Below are 21751 nucleotides of genomic sequence, written 5' to 3'. Positions count from 1 at the left end.
TAGATATATCCCAGTGACCAATTTTGGGTTTGTTTATCTTAATTGGGATAATATCCCTGTACTATGAAGACAAATTTCAGAATAGGGAGTCAGATTTGAAAAGTGTTTATGTAAATATCTTAGAAATTATCCTGAATAATATATTCCGTTAGATAACAGATTGTCATTAAAAAAAAAAACATTAAAAATCGCCATTGTATTTAACTTTTTATGCAATGTTATTAAAAACGTAGTTATGTACACTGTTAACCTGATTTGTATATAAATATCTGTTTTAACAAAGCAAATATCCAAGTAGAAAATTTATGTTCTCTAATTGTTAAACATATTACAGTGTATATTAAAGTTTTCTACATTAGGCATATATATACCTATTTTGTATAATATACCTATTTTTTATAAACTGTACCTATCATTCAAATTTCCAAGATTTACCAAGTACCCAAAGTGAACTACAGGTTGCAACAAGTAAAAATATTTTTACTTATGTTTAGGTATATTTAAAACTCATCTAATCTTTGATACCATGATATTGAAATATTTTTGTTTTTAAGTGTTTTTAACTGGTGTTATGTTTAAGACGATGTAGGTAATTTATTGCATCTGAAAGAACTTCACCCACACTAAGGTTGCAAGAAACGATCGCAGCTACAGAGCAAAATATAAATGACAATGCTTAAAGCATGAATGAATCTAATTGTTCAACCTACAACAAACTCCTAAATCCTGTTTTTCGCATAATGCCTCTGGACCGGAGAAAAGCTAACAATTGCAGCAAAAAATTTCAGTCTTTATTTTGTTGGACAATGCTATTTTTGATTTTTTGGAGCCTTCCCTGTTGTCTCAAGGCACAAACTTTATTGGACAACAATTGTCCAAGCCAGTGTACATGTTCCTTTACCAAAAAACTTGTAAATTGTAGCAATAGAAGTCTCAAAAGGATTCCACAACCTATTCCGTCTTGGGTGTCTTTTTTGTGAGTAATAGTCACAATAATATATTTCTGTAAATAAATCTGTTTTTCGCACTTTAATTTTTTTTAAATAGGTAGTTGACATTCCATATCAATGAAGTGAAGTAATACAGGAAGTAATCTATTTAATTATCTGCCTGGCTAGAGTGGTATTTAAACCAATTAGTGCCTATGATATTACATACATTTTTTAAACATTTTATTTTAACGAAAAACTCTTTGTAAATTTACTTTAAAACATTTTATCTATATATTCCATTTGAATTTAACAACTAATTAAACCTATAGAACCTTAACGTAGTACTCTTTCTTCAGAACATTTCGCAATAATAAAATAGATGGATCACAGATTAATGGGTACATCTTCAACAACCTAACAAATCTTCAAGAATTGTAAGTATTTTAAAGGTATATAATTTACTAGTTGAGGTGGAAGCAAGTTGTTTTTTGTAAATTTAAGCCATGTAATTGAAGAGTACAGAGACATTCAATGGGGGTATCAAGAATATCAGAAAGCAAAAAAACAAATCAATCTTGTAGTTGCAGCCAGGGCTGGGGAGCCACCGTAAAATAGCATTAGCTCCGGCTCCAGCTCCGGAGCCATCAGGCAATTATTAAATGGCTCCGGCTCCAGCTCCGGAGTCATAAAACTCAATCCTTTGGCTCCGGCTCCGGCTCCAGCTCCGGAGTAGTAAAACTCATATCCTTTGGCTCCGGCTCCAGCTCCGGAGCCATCAAACACACACCCAATGACTCCGGCTCCAGCTCCAGTGCCACCAGTCACTTATTCAATGGCAAGTTTTAAAAATTGATTTTGGCTATCTAACGTTGGAGATGGAACAAAATATAATTTCTTAGCTTTAGCACCACAAATTGAAAAATGGCTCCAGCTCCACAAAAATAATAACAATGGCTCCGGCTCCGGCTTCAGCTCCACAAAAATAATAAAAATGGCTCCGGCTCCGGCTCCAGCTCCACAAAAATAATAACAATGGCTCCGGCTCCGGCTCTGGCTCCAAAGAAAATGCTTAGCTCCGGGCTCCAGCTCCGGCTCCCCAGCCCTGGTTGCAGCAATGTGTTTACTGAAGCATATTTTAATATCAATGAAGACTGTTTAAGTAGTTAAGCAATTTGTTTTTTGTTCAATACCTACTTACATTGTAAAATAAATGCATCGTTATCGCTTTACTTTTCATCACCTGGTTCAACAAATTTTATTTCTATTATTTGGTGGGGGTGCAGTGGGTTTTACAAATTATGAAAGGGGAAAATACATATAGATTAAATCTGTTCTCTTCAGTTTGTGTCGGTCAAGATGAATTCCAGTGGTTCAGGTCTGATTGTATTAACCTGCTTTCTTTGCATTACTAGAAAATCTTTTTTATTTACTGATTTTTATAACCCTTAGTAATACTTATTAAACATGATGTTCGGTGAAATAAAAATATATATAACTATAAAATAATTTCCTTTAAATTCATTAAATTAATTTATGCATTTACATTTTTTATAAATTTAAAGTTATCTTGAAAATATTTACATTACTCAGTTATTCACAGTTGTTTAATCCTTAAAGTTAATTTCAACTTTGTTATTGCACAATAAAAAGACATTTTTTTATAGCAAATAACTCAGTTGCTCAGGACGAAATATAACAAACTTTTGAGAAAAAGTGGTTTTATTACCCCTAAAATACACTAATGCTCAATATACGGATGTGAATAGTTTAATTATTGTCAGTAGTATTTAAATGACCACAAAAAACAATTTCAAGATGTTTTTAGAATCAAATAGTAGAGACCAAACAACCAATTTTGGGTGCATGTTTGTTTTGCCCATAGAACATAGAGGAAACAACACTAGCAAAATGTTAAGGCAATTAAACCTCACAATGATCCACAATCTTCACTGTCGGTTAGATCTATAAACATCATCACAATTTTAACATTGATTAATATGAAAGATATTCATATTTTAAAATACATTGTCATTAAGGTGGTTTAAAACGTTTCTTGTTTAATTTACATATAATAGTAATATCCTTATCAAGCTATAATAATATCATGTTGCCATATTAATAATTGTGTGGTACTTGATCACTAGTTACAATGTGGTGAAAAAAAATTGTTGCTTGAATAATTTGTACCCTCATATTATTTATTTATTATTTGTGTGCCATGATATTTGTTTTGAGTTGAAGTAAAAAAGTTTTTCATTGTTAGTATAGGATTAGCTAAGTTATATTTAAAAACATTAATTAAAGTGGATTCAATATTTCACTGCTTTGAAAGTTTTTAAAGGTGGAATTTTCGTTGATCAGTCTAAGTGTCTCGTTCCACGTATCGCTGTCTTGTGGCTTCAATGCCTAATGACAATAAAGGCCAAGCGCTTTTACGCCTCGTTGCGCCTTTTCGAGTATCTGTCATAGGCTGTTGCATTTCATCTGACCCGAGACTTTGCATGCTTCTAAACGCTGTTTTTTGTGGCTTATAGATGTCGATTAAAGACTCTTGTCAGCTGCCTGCCACTTCAATCGACTTTGATTGTAACACCTGTGTTGTATTGCCAAAACAGTACTCCTGTCTAGTTACAGTGACAAAAGTTACTATATGCACGAACTATAGTATTGTACTTTGTTATAACATCGTACTTTAGTGTATTTAATACCTAAAATTGAACGTTCGTTGGTTTTAGCTTTTGTACAATTATTCAGAACAGGCCTTTTCGATCTTTAATTTTTATTATTATCGTGAAATTTGGTCACTAGAGTCGGGAAAAACAGTCGGTGACTTTATTTTCTCGTGATTCCCGCAGTTGTGGTGCCAGCTCACCGCAGGGTGCCTTTCATTCATCGCAACATGAGGTCTCAATTATTGAGAATTATTGGTCCTTCGCTTAGCGAAACTTCCATGGGTTTTCTGAAGTTAGCATAGCTGTTAGGGTTGTTTTTGGATTGTGGCAAACAACTGAATGGCCATACTTAAAGCGCGCACATCATTATTGGCCCACTCCCACTTTTCTAGATATATTTTAGTATGTTTTGTCGTATTTTGTAACTTAACTTTTTAAATGGCCATATAAACCGCCCATACATTAAAGTGCATTTTTTGCTACAAGCTTTGAATTTGTATTGATGACAGTCGGACAGCCTTAAACAAGACCAGATAACCTGTTCCACCCCTCATTAACTTCCATGATTGATTCGCAAGGGCTCTTAGAATAGGAAGAAAACTTAGGTGGCGTGAAATTGCAAAAACTCGTTTGTAACGCAAACCTTGCCCTCGGCGGCACAAATATTACGCCATAAATCATAATGACACACAATCAATTGCTAACGCTAGGGAAAGGCCTACATTAAAACCAACCCATTGGCTTCACTGCTCAATCAACAGTCTGAAAAGCGAATTTTTAATTATTTTTTCCCCTCAAAAAATTAATTGCCCCATCGCGTTTATATTTATGAATTCCCGACGGGAATCCCATTTTTCTAGAGCTTGAGTTTACTATACATAGAACAACCGCGGTTACACAGCTGTGTTACGTCTGCTCGCTAAACTACAGCAAACAAAGGAACTAGTTCAATATCCCGCTGTAACTATTTTATTACTACGCTTAAGTACCTAGTATATGCTCATAATTGTTTCACTTGCGGTATTAATGGGAACAGAAAACTGCCACTTAGTACTAAAATAAATAGGATAAGGTAATAACAAAATGTGGAAAACGTTATATACACAAAGTTATTTGAAACGTATAGTAACTAACTTTATTAATAAGCACAACATTTTCTGGATATTTATTTGCTTTACTGGAGATTTGTTTTAGTTGGGTATGTCATCATTGTTAAAGCCAGACCAATGATCGTCGCGTTGTGAAGAGATAAATTTAATTCAGCGATGATATTTATTGCCATTCGCTCTTTTAACCCTTAAACGCCCATTACAAAAGTGATGACTATGCTTAATAACATTAGAAACACCCTGTATTGTACATCATAAGAACCTTTATTTAAAATTGATTGTGCAATGCAAAAGTTGCATAAAACATCGTTATATAAGTTGGGGTATTACTGTCACATCGTTTTTAATGTTTGGTTGAATGGAAGGCGGGATTCGGTGGTAGGAGTGAAGAAACCTGAAAAGTTTAAGAATCACTGCCCTGAATGTATATACGGCCAGTATATTGTGACTATTACCCCCTTAAATTCCATATAAAGATCCATTTGAATCCACCTTTTCGGTTGTTAGTTTTCTTCCCAGGGACGAGTTAGTTTGTTTTCTTGGAAGCCAGCCCCTGATCGCACACTTGTCCTTCAAGTGACACCCTTAAGTACGCCACTTGCTGGTACTCGTACTCACATTTGGAGTATGTGTTGAGTGCTGGTTGCCAGCTTTACATTGACCGAATTTGTTCAACCCGCTGTGTGTTATCCTTTGATTATGGCGTTTCCTTGAAAAAAGTTGCATTTCACCATTGGAATATGTAGTTGTCGTGTTCGTAGCAAATAACATTCGGTCGTATTATCTCACCAAGAAGTAATTAAATATTATAATAATCTTTTGGAATTGCCAAGTAGAGTTATGTTTGATTACATGTTTTTGTTTAAATGATGAGTTTAGTAGGTTTGACATTACCGCATCACTATTTGTCTGAATTACATTACCGCATCACTATTTGTCCGCTTGTCATTTAATAACCGCTGAAAAGTCGTTTCCACTCGTATAGCAAATTTCACTTTACATTTTGCCAAATGAAACTTAACCTCAAAAAGTATTTTTGATGAGAAACCTTTTTCAGTGAATTATTGGATGTCATAAAAGTCTGCACCGTCGTTCTGTGTTAACATTCGCTTTTCTTAATCATGTGTTATGCTTTTCGTGATAAAGATTGGTTGAAATGAGAGCTTGTCGTAGTGGTAACTATTCAGCCTTGTGCTTTTGTGCGCGCTTCTCAATGCGCCTAGCACCTTTTGCTTTGTCGTGAAAGCTAATCCCTTCGCTGTAGTGGAACAAAGGCAGTAGTTCGTGTTTTGCCCACCGTTTCACACCCTGTGCCTCGCCGACATCAATTACACTGTACCACCCTATTTAAAATTGACAGTTTGCGCCTAGTTTTCTCTGGCAATTGTAAAGTTTCTCTGGCAATTGTAAAAAAAAATCTATCTTCTTGTTATTGGTCTTAGAAGCATAAAAATAAAATAAATTTAAATTCAGTTGAAAGTTACCTTCGACTGTGCTACTTTACCCTAAATAATTTTACTTTTTTACTCAACCTTTCCAAGCACAAAAAGTTAATTGTAATAGGTAATATAGCAAAACATAATGGCAAAAATAAGTTTATTTATTAGCAGTGTAACATAACCCTTCACCAAACTGACTAATTTTTTCAATTGTTTTGCAGGATATTTAGTGACAACCACCTGACGACACTTATGAACCTGAATATTCACAACTTACCCAAACTTCGAATTTTGTAAGTTTTTATTTAGGGGTTGTCAATAATTACGTCTTGGGGTAACATCAATGGTGGCTAACCATTACCCTAATGAAAAACAATATTAAATCCATCATATTTAGTAAGTTTTTTTTGTCCCTGTGTATTTTACAAATGATTTAAAAATTAATTTAAAAAAGCAAGAAAGAAATGTGTGTATTCCTTGGAGCGAGGGGAATATTCGTGTTTGACACATAAACGAGCGTGGTGGTGGAACGATAAGCGAAGTGGTTCACACACTAGTGAAATTTATGCTTTGCCGATGACAGGTCTTACCCCGACAGCAAATAATGTTTGACGGTGCGCGTCACTAGGGACAATTAGAAAACAAATTGCCCGGCAAACACGTGCAACACTTACTTCGTCAGTAGTGCCGCCTCGCTATTGACTATGCTTAGCAGCAAACAAGTGAGTGAGCGACTTCGACCGGTTGTTCGCCTCATCTACACTTAATTTTATTAGGCTTATCACAATGACTACTTCATTGTATTTACAGGCGATTCGACCGCTGTTCGCTTCACCAAGTGCCCAACATAAGCGCAAACATCGCCAGCAATGTCACGACGCTTACATTGTGAGTGTCTTACTTTGGCATTCTTTTTTCAAATATCAGACGTGATTTAAAAAGTTATAGTGTCTAGTCTAGCTTTGATTTATTTTTGTATAATTATAAACAATACCTTGGCTTTATATAGAAATTAAAACTCTAAAACTTTTATTTATTTGCCGGTTATTATGAAACCTGAAAGCCTGATTATTTTTTACTCAACGTTTTGTCTGAAATCATACCATATTTATATTTTAGTTACGTGTTACAAACTTCAATTGAGGTAACTTCTGTCTGAACTCTGATCGTTTAAAATTTAAATACTTTATTTTGCGTCCCGCGTTGTGCCTCTCTTTCTCGCTCGCTCTTTTATCTCTTTCTTTCTCTCTCGCTCTCCACATTGTCTTCAAACGACTGTAATCATCTACGCGATTGAAGGTTTTGGCAAGGCATCATCACTTACTTATGTCCGAGAAAATAGAATAAGATTTCAAATAATGGAAGTAGCTTGTCTTGCATTGGTAGTAAAATAAGGGTGCTGCCCGTAAAAGTACAGATAAGCATCAACTATTTTTCGACAACTATACACTATAGTTGATATAAGGCAATGCTTTGGAGTTTATATATAAAAAGTTCATGTTCAACTCGCTAAATTGGTTATTTTCTCGATCGTGTCTAGTCTTTTTGTAACAGTAAAATATTTTAACCAATGTCAGAGGCTGATTAGTTTTTTTTTATGTATTTCGTTCAAATCGAAAAATTGCTATTACCGCCTCTGATCTTCAAGTTGCTTTTACTCCGAATAACTTTTTCGCAATAAACATTCCAGTTGTAGTTTCAGCCCACGATTCCGCGACAAGGCTGCTACATCTCTGAAAAGTTATTGGCGTCAGTCGACGTGTCTGACACCTTCGCGTCTGATTTTTTGTCTCCTCAAGTAGTACCAGCTCTTTATCGCGTGAACCAAATTTATCGTTATATCGAGATTTTAGGACTTTTGAACGCCGCATTTCTAATATTTAATTCAACACGCCTTTTTTAATTGTCGCTTTAATGGAGTTCCCCATTTTGTTTGCATTTTTTTTAAATGTGTGTCGTTTTGTTTCTTTCCTTCCACGAGTACACCTGTTCCCAGAAGTCTATGGGCTGTGGCATACAAAAGACTTGCCGTTCCATACAGACATGAATAAAACGATTTCTTATGTTCTAGTACTCAAGCCGCGTTACATGTTTCGTTCGCACGCAAAATCTACAGCTGGACGTTCGCATTTTATTTTTCACTAAATCACTTATCACATCACGTTAAAAGCAATTTTATAAAAAAAAAAAAAAAACATTTTTGCTTTTGTTTCTTTAGTCTTTCTATAGGTGTTTTGTTTTTCGTTTTTAATGCACGCGATTTTTGTTATACTGATTTTTGAAACTTTTTTTTCTTTATTAATGAAAGGTACCTTAGAAAATATTTTGTCAAAAGATAGGAGGGATTTAGGAACTTATTTGTTTATTTTCGAATATTATTGACCGAGTGTTTATTTTGTGTCTAAAGAAGCTGTGAATATTTTTTTCAGATCTCACAATTCCATTCAAGAGTTGGGCAGGCGTCTTAAGCGATGGCCGTCACTCAAAATTCTTGATCTCAGCTTTAACAAATTGCGTTACATCAAAAACGGCACTTTTATACAGCAGAAGAGCCTCATAGAATTGTAAGTAAATTATTTTGCAATAGATGTCATGAAGTTATCGACTTTCTTTTTTCACATTTATGAGCCTAAGAATGCAGGTAAATTAATTTTTCTTATTGATTGTTAACAGACATGTAGCGTTAGTAAAGTGATTTTTAGTATTGGCATATAACTGCAACTTCAACTAGAGATTTCCCAAAAAAAATTGCATCGGATCCTATTCCCCATGTCTATAGTGGTATTATCGGCTATCGTCCGATACTCGAAGAGATCCCATACCGAATTGAAAGTGGAGTTATGGACCCCTGAAATAATTACCATTGTACTAAGTAATTAGATTAATTTTGATTTTTGACCATAGTAATGACGTTATTTGGTAACGGATCGGATTGCGGTACTTTTTGTCCAAAATATCAACTATTCATTCAGAATATATTATTTTTATTCAGCTTAACCGTTTCTTGACTTAAGATTATACTCTTGTGTGTGTGTAGATACCTTCATAAAAACAGGATTAGTCGCATCGATTCTTGTGCGTTCGACGGCCTCAACGAATCCTTACTTACACTTTCCCTCAGCCGGAACAGGATCCGAGTACCTCCACGTTTATCTTCTTCCTCAATCCTCGAACCTTGTGCAGCACTTCGCAGCAACATAGAATTTCTGTACGTTATATTTTTTGACTGCAAATAAATCAGTTTCACTGATAATAAAAAATAACTTATTGAAATATTCAAATCCAATGCAACGCGATAGCACCATAGGTTTTAGTATTAGCCAAATATGTGTTATTCTAAATGTCCACAGTGTATTTTGACATCATTTTTTATTAATGGTAAATTTTGTTCTTGAGTAATATAATGGCTAAACCGTTTTTATAGGGATTTGAGTCGGAACCACATAACACAGATTACCAGTTTGGTGTTCAACGGTATGTGCGGGTTAAAAACGTTGCTTCTCAATGACAACCGTATCTCAACACTCAACGATGGCTCCTTCTATAGTCTGCGGGCGCTTGTCACTCTGTAAGAGTCATAATTCAAGACTTAGATTAACGTAAAACATAGTCGTTAATCAGTTTATTTGTTACAAAATAACATACATTTGTTTCACAATTATTCGGATTTTCGTTGTCCAATTTTTTAATCCTTTATATATGAATGCAGCATTTCCCAGTTGCGTAAATGCCCTCGGAATGCTGGTTTTGTGTTTTAATAGACTATTACCACCTGGAAAACAGCTATATTTTACTATTGTTGTAGTAAATTTCATATTGGTATGTTTATAAAAAGGTATCCAAAAGTTTGAATAAATTTCACTCGCTATCTGCAGTTTATTAGTCGTGGTTGTCAGATTCGTGTATCGAGGTAAAACCGGGTATTGTTGTGAGATAAACCTGCTAATGTATTCGTTATTGCTGTATATTAATGTGTTTAACCAATCACAACACTTATTTCGTGTGCCCTATATCACTGCCACTGCTTCAAATAATGGATAATACAACTTAAACATGCAATATTTTATTAATTTAGGAACCTGGACAATAATATCATTCGTGAAGTTTCAAACCCGTGGCTTTTTGATTTGGAATCACTTGAGAAACTGTAAGTTTTTTATTCTTTTGTTTAACAATTTAAAACTATCGTTAGAGTTGTGTTGTTTGGTACATGGTAGTTAAAAGGCTAAATACTTGAATAACGACTGAACATTCCTCTTCATAATAATGAATGGCTGATATATTAATTCACTTTGACCAGAGAAGATTACTAACATTCGATCACCAAACTGCGCCGTGATATATGAAATAAACATAAAACGAAGTTAGGCTAAATAATCATGAATTTGCTGATACATTGGCTTTAAACAAAACGCATTTTTAAATTAACAAATATATCAATATAATAATTAAAATCAAAGCAAGTCTTCCTATTTCCACACGCCTTATTTTTTGCACTCGCTGTTTAGAAATGTCCTTCGACGATCTATAGCGCTAAACTAGTTGGCTACATGATGTTTAGTTGTCAAGCGAAATCAATGCGAGTGATTCGCCCCAATTATAAGTAGCACGTCTGCTAACCTTTTGTCAGACGAGCCGCCTGCTTAAGATTGTCTTCACTAAGCATATTCGCAACTACGCGCTCGACCTAATTAGACGGCAGCTGACATGCATTTATTGCACTCGTATTTGTACGCAGTGCTCGCATCTAAATCATATTTAAACGAATGGCTCCAAATGAACTTTAAAGATGGCTTGTTTGTGGTGAGCTGATATTCACTGCAAACATAAATATTAAACCTAGCTTATGTATCACAGTATTTGTTTTATTGTGTTAACAATCTATTGCTACAACATTGCTGTAGGATCTATATTTTTTGCTTGAATTTTTTGTTATAGCAGTCATGATGTTCAATTTTAAGTCGAAAAACTTGCTTGTTTTGAAAAGTTCTTATTTAATGTGTCAGTGGTCTCCAACCTATGGGGGTCGCCTAAAGCTTTTATTGGGTCTCCATCATCACTCACCAATTCCTGCAGTTTTAGTGATTTATTGCGCTTGTGGTTTTAACGAACGCCATAAGTATATCAAATACGTTAAAACATATTGAAAAAGACTTCAGTGTAATTTAAACCTAAATAATCAATGGTTTGTGTTAATTAGTTCAAGTATTACTTATCTGAAAACAAACTGGGGTCGCATGTAAATGCTGATTTCAGTTAAATTAAATTGGGGTCGGGTAATAAAAAGGTTGAGGATTACTGCTTTTAATTCTATTTGCAACCTCGTTTCAATTACCTAAAAGAGCACTCCTTTTTGTGTTTACTTTTGTAATGAATGAAATAATTCGCAAATCCAGAAAAACGTTTTGGAATATAGCGCACCTGTTAATACACACTAAAAAGAAAAGTAAATAACATTGCCTCTTTGTTACGCATAGCGAAATGTGTCGCTAAATTTTATAATCTCTTTCGTATCTGACCTAACAATTTCACATTTAACTATACAATGCTGCTGGATGATGCCTTAAAATGATTTGGGTCGCAAAAAAGTTTATGTTATGCCCAATGAAGCCAAATATTCAAACGAAAACCTTGTTTAACCTTTTCCTACATACCAGTTTTCAATGAAATAAAATTATTGGTTAATTTAAGTATACGAACTTTTATTCGGGTTAACGCACAGAACAAAACCTTTTGATTGTTGGTGGAGCGCGAAATTGGCCTTCCTAAAAGAACTTATTGCATATCTTATTTCGTACTGTCACTTTTTTCATATTATCACTACTTCCACTGGTAAATAGTATTGTTAAGTTTATAGGAACAGCTATCTGAAACTATCACTGTGGTGCTATTAATAGCAACATTTCACCATTGTGCCAGCTGTAAGACAGTTATTTGAGTGCTCATTCAACTGTGTCTTTTAGCCAGGTAGTCGCTCGTTGCGCATAAACATTTTATGACAAGTATTTAATAAAAATTCGCTAAAGTTATGCCAATCAGACCACAGTGCGAATAGAAAATATCAGATTTCTTAGGATTATCACTAGATCTGTAATTTTTCACATTGCCCAAAGACAACTAAGATTGGGCATTTTGTAAGTAAGTTAATCCGACCCCGATACTTGTTGTACGCTTTTGGTTGAAAAATATCTTGATCTAAAGATGTCAATCAAGCACAATAAGCTTCACCAAACTAAATGTTCGCCCCGATTATCTGTGGTGGAGCCAATCAATGGCTTTTTATTAAAAGTTACCAACACCTACAACACTTTCTGATATGCGTTGCATATTACGCAGATTATTCTTACTTTAGGGGCCAAAGCCCAAAATTAACATAAACAAGTGCCTGGTAGCCAAAAATTAACCTTACCGCCAGGTAGGACTTGACCAATATAAAACTGAGCTTTTATTGGTAACCTCATCAATCACCCACTTTTGTCCTCATTGACTGCCTTCAATATTCACGAGAAAGCGTCAGGTCATGTTATCGCGCACCTGCTCGCAGCATTCTTTCCACTGTTCAACCTTGTCGGCTGTTTTTTCGTGATTCAACCAGAACAGAAGTAGGCAACCTGTATAATCAGCTGAACCGATCTACAAATTTAAACGATTTCAAACCCACAACTGATTTGAGTTTACGTTAAAACTCACAAGATGTTTTTACCTTTTGGTAAATACTTCCTATATCTCATATACCTATACCTTTATATATTTGCTTACAACAAAACATGTATTCAGCTTTATTCAAGACGTTTAGTAAGTTGTTTATTTACTGCATTTTATTTTTAACAGGGCCGTTGCTACGTTGTTGATTCGCATATTTTAGGTGTGACTCCAACATGTCTATTTTTGTTTTTTTAGTTCTCTTACTAACAACAATGTAAGCATAATATCACCTGAAAGTTGGAAGTTTTGCAAAGAACCAAAACACATGTAAGTGTTGTTTGTGTCTATCACTATTGACTAGAAATGCCCTTATTTGGGATATATTTATTAAACTGTGTAATAAATTATTAAGGTATTTAAACATACACCGTTTTGTTGTTTTGTTCTGAATCATGGTGCAGATTTTCGTTCATCCTTTAAGAAAAGTAGTTACTTCTGTAAACCGATATGCTTAAAAGAATCCTTTAAAAAATACGATTGCCTTTTTTTGTTGTAAATATTAGTAAGTTGACGACACTTTGTTATTTGATATTTTTTAAACAAATTTCCCAAAATATATCAAAGTAAATTTGTTTCCGTCAAAATACGGAAGCTAAGGGAAACAGTTTAATTGGATCATGCTGCGGCTCTTCATCACTATTGCATGTTACGTGGTAACATGTCCGATTGTCCGTGTAAATTGCTAGCCTGTTATGCCATGATTATAAAAAAGAAATGTGGCAAATGGCAATTGACATGTAGCCAAAAGTCATTTTACGGATAGCTTTTTTTAACTTTTGCCTAAATGTTGCACTACGTGGCGCTACACGTTCAGTAAGTAGAAATTTTATAGCGCGAAGTATATTTTTTGCATTTCGCGGTGATTGGAAAGCATATAGCCTAAACAGCAGAGGTGCTGGTCGTCTTCTGACTGCCTGCCGCTGAATGCGCTGATTGTGTCCAAAATTGGTTAACGATTTGCTTTTCCACAATTAGAGTAACACTCTAGGATACGGTATTTAATCGACTGACGTTCTATAAGGTAATGCGATTATCTGCGTAATTTGTCAAATTAAATCAAATTAAATTCTTTGAAACTAAATTCTTATACAATTTTGCATTTTATTTAAACAGTGTAAAATACAAAATTAATATATAACCTAGTAATAATATCAAAGCCTATACAGAAGTAGGTTTTCAACATCGATGTTGAAAATGAATAAAAATATATTTAAAACGTTCAAAATGATACCTACTATATAGGTTTTGATATTCTTACTACGGTCTAACTACAACCTCCAACCATTATGCTCCCAAAATATATAACCTAAAAAGCCATGTTGTGTGCTGTGTCTGAAATGAATCGACTTAAAGGCTAGCCTAAATTTACGCCTTTATAAACAGGGAAGACACGAGCCTACGCAGTCTAAGTTCATCACAGGCTAACCAAACTGTGGCCTCTTAATGGCCAATACGTGTTGTACCATACTTGTGTAAGTTTTCTGTTCAAAGCCGCGTGTTATAGCCGATGGTCTAGACAAGATTGTGGCAATTTAACATGCAACCAAATTTAAACTTTAAGTGTTGTTTCTCAAATGACTCGACTAAATACTCGGCTATAGTACACAGCACTTGGCAAAGCATGTCATATTTCTGGTACTTAGGAAAAACTTTAGTTTTAGAACCAAATTTTAATTTACAGCTGAGTGCCATGAACTAAACTGGCAGAAATTTATGGCGGACTGGCAGTTATGAACCTCTTGGTAGTGCTTCAATGTTTTGGTTCCTATGAGGAATCCAATTAACAGCTCTTCTCAAATTGAAACAAATGAATTGCCTTGACAAATTATCATTTATTAATACAATGCTATGAATTGCCTTGGACGAAACATCATTTAACAAAACAATTTGATGTATCAAAAATTATTTGAACATTTGTTTTAGTTTTGTTTAAAAATAACCTTTCATTTTCAATTACCAATTTTTATTTATCTTTTCAAATTATCGTAGCAGAAGCTCAATACCAAATATTTTTCTTTCTAGGAACTTGAGTTACAACAATCTTTCTGTCATTTCCAAAGGATTGTTTCAATATCTCAGCAAGCTTCAGGTGCTTGACTTAAGCAACAATCGCATTGAAGTAATGGAAAATGACGCTTTTGTGGACCTTCCGAATCTACTAGTACTGTAAGTGTAATTATGATGACAGCGTTCTGCTCAAATTAAATAGTTTATGTTTAAAACTGATATAACTTTACTTCAGTTTCGTTCGAGAACAGCACGCTGCCTAATATTATTTAAATTAAACATAAAAAAATGCGTTTGGATCGGCACTGATACCACCGTAGTATCGGACAAGTACCTACCACTCAGCATCGACTCTGATGCGATGTTGTATAGCATCCATACTGGCGCCGCAAGTAAAATAAAGACAGCTTATGCAGCCGTCAATAGCTAAAAGGTTGTGCACCTCTAGTTTTGTTAAAATACAGGGTAAAAAATGGCAAAAAATTAACACCGACCTAGGATTTACAATATTAAATAGACCTAATAAGTTAAAATATATTGTTTAAATGTTGTCGGATGCAATTTCAAACTAAGTTTACATTCAAAATTTGGATACATGTTGGTTCAGGCCGAATTATTTTTTTCTCCAGTCAATTTTTTGTGACAATATTTTTCCGGTCTTTCTCCCGGAAAGAATGTTACGATTTACAAAAAAATCCATCTGTTTTGCTCCAGCCGCAGTTGTTAAGCGGCATTTTTCTAAATGGCAGTGTGCATGTCGAGTGAAAAATAACTGTATGTCAATGTTTCTGAATACGCGAATGATACCTTGTGCTGTTTTATATGCGAACGGTTTTGTTTTGCCATAAAAATAAAATTACTGGTGATTCAATTGCAGTGCAAATCGAAATAAATGTTTTGTTTATGATGGGATGGTTTATCCACCTGTGCTCATTCGTAACCAATTTTAGAACGATTTTATTGATTTTGTTCTTTTGCAAACCTCTTTTAAGTCTTTAAAGAAAGTACATCTGTGAGGTATGAGTGGTTAAGCAAAGTCGACGTGTATCATTGTTTTACTTTACCTTTTAATTTCAGGCTTTCCGATTGACAGCTGTGTGTCGCTCTACCCTATTTTTATTGAGTTGCTTTTTCAGAAATCTTTCACGCAATCACATCTCCAGTAGTGTGGAGGACATTGACGGTGCCTTCCACGGTCTCTCTTCACTACAAACACTTATTCTTCACGACAATAAGATACGATCCCTTTCGTCCGAAGTTCTTGGAGGAGCTCATAACATTCGACTGCTCGACTTACGTCGTAACAACCTGACTTCAGTGGAAAACAGCACTTTTGCAGCAAGCAAGAATCTCAGTAATCTTTTTCTTGACAGGTAAGAGAGCCTAAAACGTTTTGGACCATTTTTGTTACCTTTCAAAGTCCGTTCGTTGAGAGCTTATAGACTTCTAAAAAGTTAAGAACCACTGCACTAACATATTGAACGTACAAAATGCTAAATTGACTCTTTTGTGTTTTGCTATATTAACATTTTTACGTTTTATTCATCCCAAAACTGTAGAAACATACTTTTACCGCAGCACGTCATTTTTGTGCGATTGTCAGTTGTCTTGGTTCACATCTTGGATCCGCGATGAAACTTCCCAGGGTAATCTCTCGTTCATCGGAAATCCTGTCTGTTTTCACCCTTCTCCAATGAAGGGTCGTAGTATTCTCGAAGTTGATCCATACGAACTTGAATGTGGTAAGCGTAGTTTGAATCGAAAACTTTTTGCAGTTTTGTATAACACTCTTTGGCAGTTAATTTCGGCTTGGTGATTCAAGAGGACCCTTACATGATTGAACCTTTCTTACTTTTAGACAAACGAAAGTTTAATCATATGTTACTTTAGGCGACAAACCAGACCCGGCGTTGTTGCAGCAACCATCTTACCTATCATCATACCGCGGCGAAAATGTCACACTTGAGTGTAGCGCAAGTGCGACTCTGACTGGAGGTCACTCAGACGAGGAGCTGTCAAAGGTCGACATGACTGTGGTTTGGAAGCGAGGACCTGTTGACGAAGTAAGCAGCAAATACCAAACTGATATCAGCATTTGAAAACCTAAATTCGATTTAATAAAATCCCAGGGTTTAACTTGACATATTCATATTCTGGATTATAACATGTTTTATTGTTGCTGCTCACTTACTCACCTGGGCTTTTTAGACGAAGCTGGGGAAACAAGCGCTCATTGGTGCAAAGCATATATGACTTAATACTCTTTTTTTCATGTCAGTCTACAAAACCGAATTCCGTCATTTCTGAGTCAAAATCAATTCGCATACGCAACCAGCATAGAAGAGATAGCGGACACATATTTTTCACCAGTCTTCTTCTTCTTTATGGAGTGACTTACAGCGATGAGCAGATGTACAGGTGATTACTGATCAGTGATTAGACTAGTGGCATTTATATTTTTTTCACACGGAATCACCAAACATTGTTTTGTGTTATAAACTTTATACGATGTTTCGAGTAGTAATTTCGTAATTACAATAAACGACGTAAAACGAAAAAAAGAATAATCTGTGATTAACCAAAATCTCACATATGTTTTAACCAGTTAAAAAGATTATCTTACTAACTGTTAACTGTTATATATGCACGGCAGCTGTGTTATCAGCAATAAGTTCGGCCACGCGGAGTCAATGCCAGCTAGACTAAGGGTGTTTGACCTCCCAAAAATCACCAAGAAGCCTCAGGATCGTGTTGTCCAGGAAGGAGATTACGTAATCTTTGATTGTCGAGCTATGGGTCATCCTCTTCCAGACATCTCTTGGGAGAAGGTGAGATTTGTCGATCGGTTGCAATTGTACTGTAATTCATCAACTTCAACTTTGGACAGTTTAAAAGTTGAAATATAAAAGGTTGTTGATTTCTTTCTTTAACGAATTACATTCTAATTTAATAATTTATGTTCTTCTTACTTTGTTTACAATTGTAGGATGGGGGGAGAACAATGCATGCCGCCAAAGAAGAGCGTGTCGTCCACAGACACGGTGCGCCCTCTGTCGGCATAAGCGGTGGCGAGCAGACGGACGAGGATGGCGAATCTGGTAACGTTAGTGTCAAGGACTTTTTGTTGGAAAGAGGAGGCGGCTTGTCATCGGAGGTTGCCACTGGAAAGCAGCCCAAAGTGCGTAATGTGATCGAGGTTCCCCTTCACATAACCGGCGTGAAAGCGCGTGATGCAGGAGTGTACAGTTGCATTGCCAACAGTGAAGTAGGCCGACGCAGAGCTGATGCCACCTTGACTGTAATGTGTAAGTAGGAAATTGATGTGTAAGTAGGTCGTATCAATGTAGAATACTGAATATCAGCTCGGGGTGTCACAGGAATGTAGCAGCATACGACATAGATACAAAATTCTTTGTTTTTATAATGATTTATTAACTACTCATAGTTGTGGAAGCGTAAAACTAACCAGTAATTTTCCCCACAGACGCGCCAGTAGTGGAGCCCATGAGCAAGCAGATACGAGCCGCTGTCGGTTCGAATGTTGTGTTGAAGTGCATGTCACACGCTCACCCTACACCCGTAATCTCGTGGTTTAAGGACGATGGGCCACTGAACACTACCGAACGTCACTTTTTTGCTGGCCGCAAGCAGCTTTTAGTTGTTTCAGACGTGAGGGAGGCCGACAAGGGTTCATACGCCTGCGCGGTCAGCAACAACATGGGCACCAGACGCAGCGAAACTAACCTCGTACTAGGTAAGCACAACAAGCGAACGTTAACATTAATACGTAAGTAAAATATCAATTGTACAGGATGTCAACTGATTATTTTTTATAGAATCGAATAAAGTGGATGTACTCCGACTAGTATGGTTTATTATTCAACCAATTTAAAATATTTTTGCTTAGCTCTTGAAACTTTTCCGGCGTCGCCTAGCAGAAGGCAGGCCCCAGTTTACTAATCATTGCTTTAGATATTCTTTTCAGCTTGCGGAACAAAAAAAAATTAAATAATTTTGCTGCACAATTTCTACAACAAAAATTGCTGTAAAAAAGTCCGCGTCACATTTTTCGAGAACCACTCGTTGGCAGTCCTAGAATGATGGGTTAACGAAACACAAAATCATTCAACGTTCTAATACGGATGTGGTGTTCAGGTTCAGACGATGGTTGGGATCTACTAGGACCTAAGGGAATCGTGATATTGTCCATTTTCACTTGCATTATTCTTACTTCGCTCGTCTGGCTCATTGTTCTTTGCTACTCACGTAAACACTCAGAGGAAGCGCTCAGCACACAGACAGGTAAGCAACGGAGATATATTTCTGCTTGATTTAAAAGTTGCTAACAGTTTAAGCGAAAATAAAGCACACTTTTAGGCAAACAATTAAATTTTTATTTTTATTAAAATGATAGAAAATAATAATTGCCACTGATTGCTTTAAGGTAAGTTATTATTTTTTTATTTTTAATTGAGTACACTTCTACTTTCTGTGCAATCTTAAACATTAACCAGCTTTCGATCGGGCAGAGCGCACTATTTTCGACGACCAAGCTGAAGCGATTCCATTTGATTCATCGTCACGTGATTCCCTGGATCGCAACACCAACCGGTCTTGTATGTTAGTGCGCAGAGCAGGTTGGTATCAATTAATTGTTAAATTTACGATTCTTTCGCCACTAAATGTAACGTTTTCTTACTAAACTTATTATAATTGTTATTTAAATTTTCACTAGATGGCAACGTTAGCGGACATTTTGATCAATTTCCACCCGACCTTCTTCCTACAACCACCTTTCGGCAAGCGATGCACAGCTCTACGCGACAAGCTATTCCCCACTTACACAAACAAACCTTTCGCAGACAACCAGGCATGTGCCACGGCACACCTAATGACACCGTGTACATTCGAACCCCGCTACACAGACCACCCCTACGCGCGCATTCCACTTCTCATATGAACCACATGTCAGTGGATTGCGGCAGCGTTGCTGTTCAGCCGCCTTACAGCAGCATGCATTGCCTGCCGCATGACTCGGAGCTAAACGAGCTGCGAAGTCAAAAAACTTTTGCAACGAAGAAGAAACGTCGCCGACGCCGCCAAGCGGTTCAACCTGACGAGGAAAATGAAAAGTTTTCCAAGCGTAGCGTGTCGTCATCGAGCGATTCAGAAAGCTGCCGCGAGGGACAGAGTCTTATGGGCGATCGAACTAGTAATGGTGTTGTGTGGAAAAAACGAACGCGCAACGAACCGCAGCAACTCCCCCCGTGCAGGTCGCGGAGCAACGCGTCATCACAATCCACTGTTTTATTAAACGAGCGTAACACAAAGCATCCTTATGGCATGGCTGGCAGCCCACATATGAAAACTAACGGAACGTAGTTGGTAACTAACAGCATTTCTCAAGCTTGGTTTTACTGTGAGATTTTATATTTTTTATGGTTATTTCAACGTCGTTACGCGATATCATGCGTAAAAATTTGCGACCACTACCTCTGCTTATACAGTCAAATCCTACTACATTTTATTTAATATAGGTTCGACTTAGGGATGTTGACACTTGACGTTTAATTCCGATAGCCAATACTTTGGACAAAAAGTATTAAAACATTTGGATGTATTTTTTCCGGCTATTAAACCAACATTTGGCACAAGACGTTCAGGTTCCCAACAGTTTTTAACTTTCTATTTTTTTCATTTTTCTTTAAAGGTAGAATCGCTGCTTTGGATTGCAAATCATGGCTTAAATTCATATACTAAATTGTTGTCGGCAATGACACCACTCTAATATAGGACAAGTGCAGATACTATCACTTGACCTTGCGTGTGGGCTACAACCCGATATTGTCAAACATCCCTAGTTAGAATATTCCCCAGATATTACAAAACACATTCACGTCAGATCTACCACCAAATCTAACGTTTTTCCTGCAACATTTCGTTAGACAGTTCGCTCCTTGCTTTTGCACATCATTTATAGAATACGCCTTGTTTCGACAGGTAGGTTTGTGATATGATTGTCGATTTTTTGACGCTTCTATCTATTTTGTTTAAAGTACTCGTTTTCTTTGCATCACTCGCGCAGTTTCTGCGCTTTTTCACACGTGACAATACATTTTTTCGTCGCTTTTTGTGTAACTGTTGACTTCAAAAAAGTTTAGGCTATTGTAAAATTTTGCTTTATTTCTGCAAATTACCACCAATTTCGCGGAATCGAATTTTAAGACATTCGGACATCACATGAAATAATAAGCAGGATCGATCCATAAAATAAACACTCTGCTCTGTGATGACGTAGTAATTTACAACTTGTATTTTTTATTTGAATATTTTAACAAAGGGCGCTTATAAACCTACCTGAATCCATTAGGTCAAAATTAAACAAACTGCTTTAAAATTTAACCTGCATATATTGTCAAATTGCAGAATCGACTTAAGCTTTTCACTACACGAGTCACGCGTAACAGACACGCTATAATCACTTGGAGCCCTACAAATGCAAGCTTAGTTATTCGAGCGACATTCCAATTTACGTACCGAGTCCGACGTGCGCATGCGCAGTACCAAATTTCGAAACTGTTAATTGTGAAGGTGGATAGAATATGGTAGAATGTTTTTTTACCATGTATTGTGGGTGGATGAAATTATATGACACCGCCTAGAGGTGGATTGCAAGTATTTACCTTGTTTTGTTATGTAAATGGATTTAAAACGGACTGTGTAGTTGGAGCCGGACTCGGGACGATATCGACACATTTGACCGAAGTCAGACTCGGGTTATTTTTAACCGATTGGGCAGCCCTGTTTACAAGACACATGCTAGAAGTTACCATGCTGAAGGCTACAATGTATTCCTCAGTACAGTAGTATGCAATTAAAATTGCGCC

At 36.1% G+C, this 21751-nt stretch overlaps 1 protein-coding gene across 1 annotated transcript; it reads left to right on the top strand.

The window, feature by feature from the left end:
- The first annotated feature begins 227 nt into the window (after window positions 1-227).
- On the top strand, window positions 228-20867 carry LOC146148561 (leucine-rich repeats and immunoglobulin-like domains protein 1). Its single transcript, XM_083386572.1, has 20 exons — window positions 228-976; window positions 1289-1366; window positions 6374-6445; window positions 6963-7040; window positions 8582-8716; window positions 9190-9360; window positions 9577-9720; window positions 10228-10299; window positions 13053-13124; window positions 14880-15023; window positions 16001-16237; window positions 16443-16606; window positions 16755-16927; window positions 17143-17282; window positions 17518-17692; window positions 17851-18169; window positions 18349-18618; window positions 19020-19166; window positions 19394-19501; window positions 19600-20867. Exons 1-20 carry the CDS (start codon window positions 684-686, stop codon window positions 20244-20246), a joined length of 3639 nt encoding a protein of 1212 aa, XP_083242698.1. The 5' UTR covers window positions 228-683; the 3' UTR covers window positions 20247-20867.
- The last annotated feature ends 884 nt before the right edge of the window (window positions 20868-21751 follow it).

The sequence above is a fragment of the Ascidiella aspersa genome, chromosome 4 (assembly GCF_963924565.1).
Source record: "Ascidiella aspersa chromosome 4, kaAscAspe10.2, whole genome shotgun sequence".
In the NCBI taxonomy this organism is placed as follows: Eukaryota; Metazoa; Chordata; class Ascidiacea; order Phlebobranchia; family Ascidiidae; genus Ascidiella; species Ascidiella aspersa.
The sequence above is the reverse complement of the archived record's forward strand: the minus strand, read 5'-3'. Positions and strand labels throughout refer to the sequence as shown.

Bases quoted from the DNA above. Each gene is read 5' to 3' on its own strand.
- LOC146148561 (XM_083386572.1), top strand. From the start codon at position 684: ATGAATGAATCTAATTGTTCAACCTACAACAAACTCCTAAATCCTGTT. The intron at 16,607-16,754 runs GTAAGCGTAGTT...ATGTTACTTTAG, and splicing joins TCCATACGAACTTGAATGTG to GCGACAAACCAGACCCGGCG. The intron at 19,167-19,393 runs GTAAGCAACGGA...TCGATCGGGCAG, and splicing joins AGCGCTCAGCACACAGACAG to AGCGCACTATTTTCGACGAC.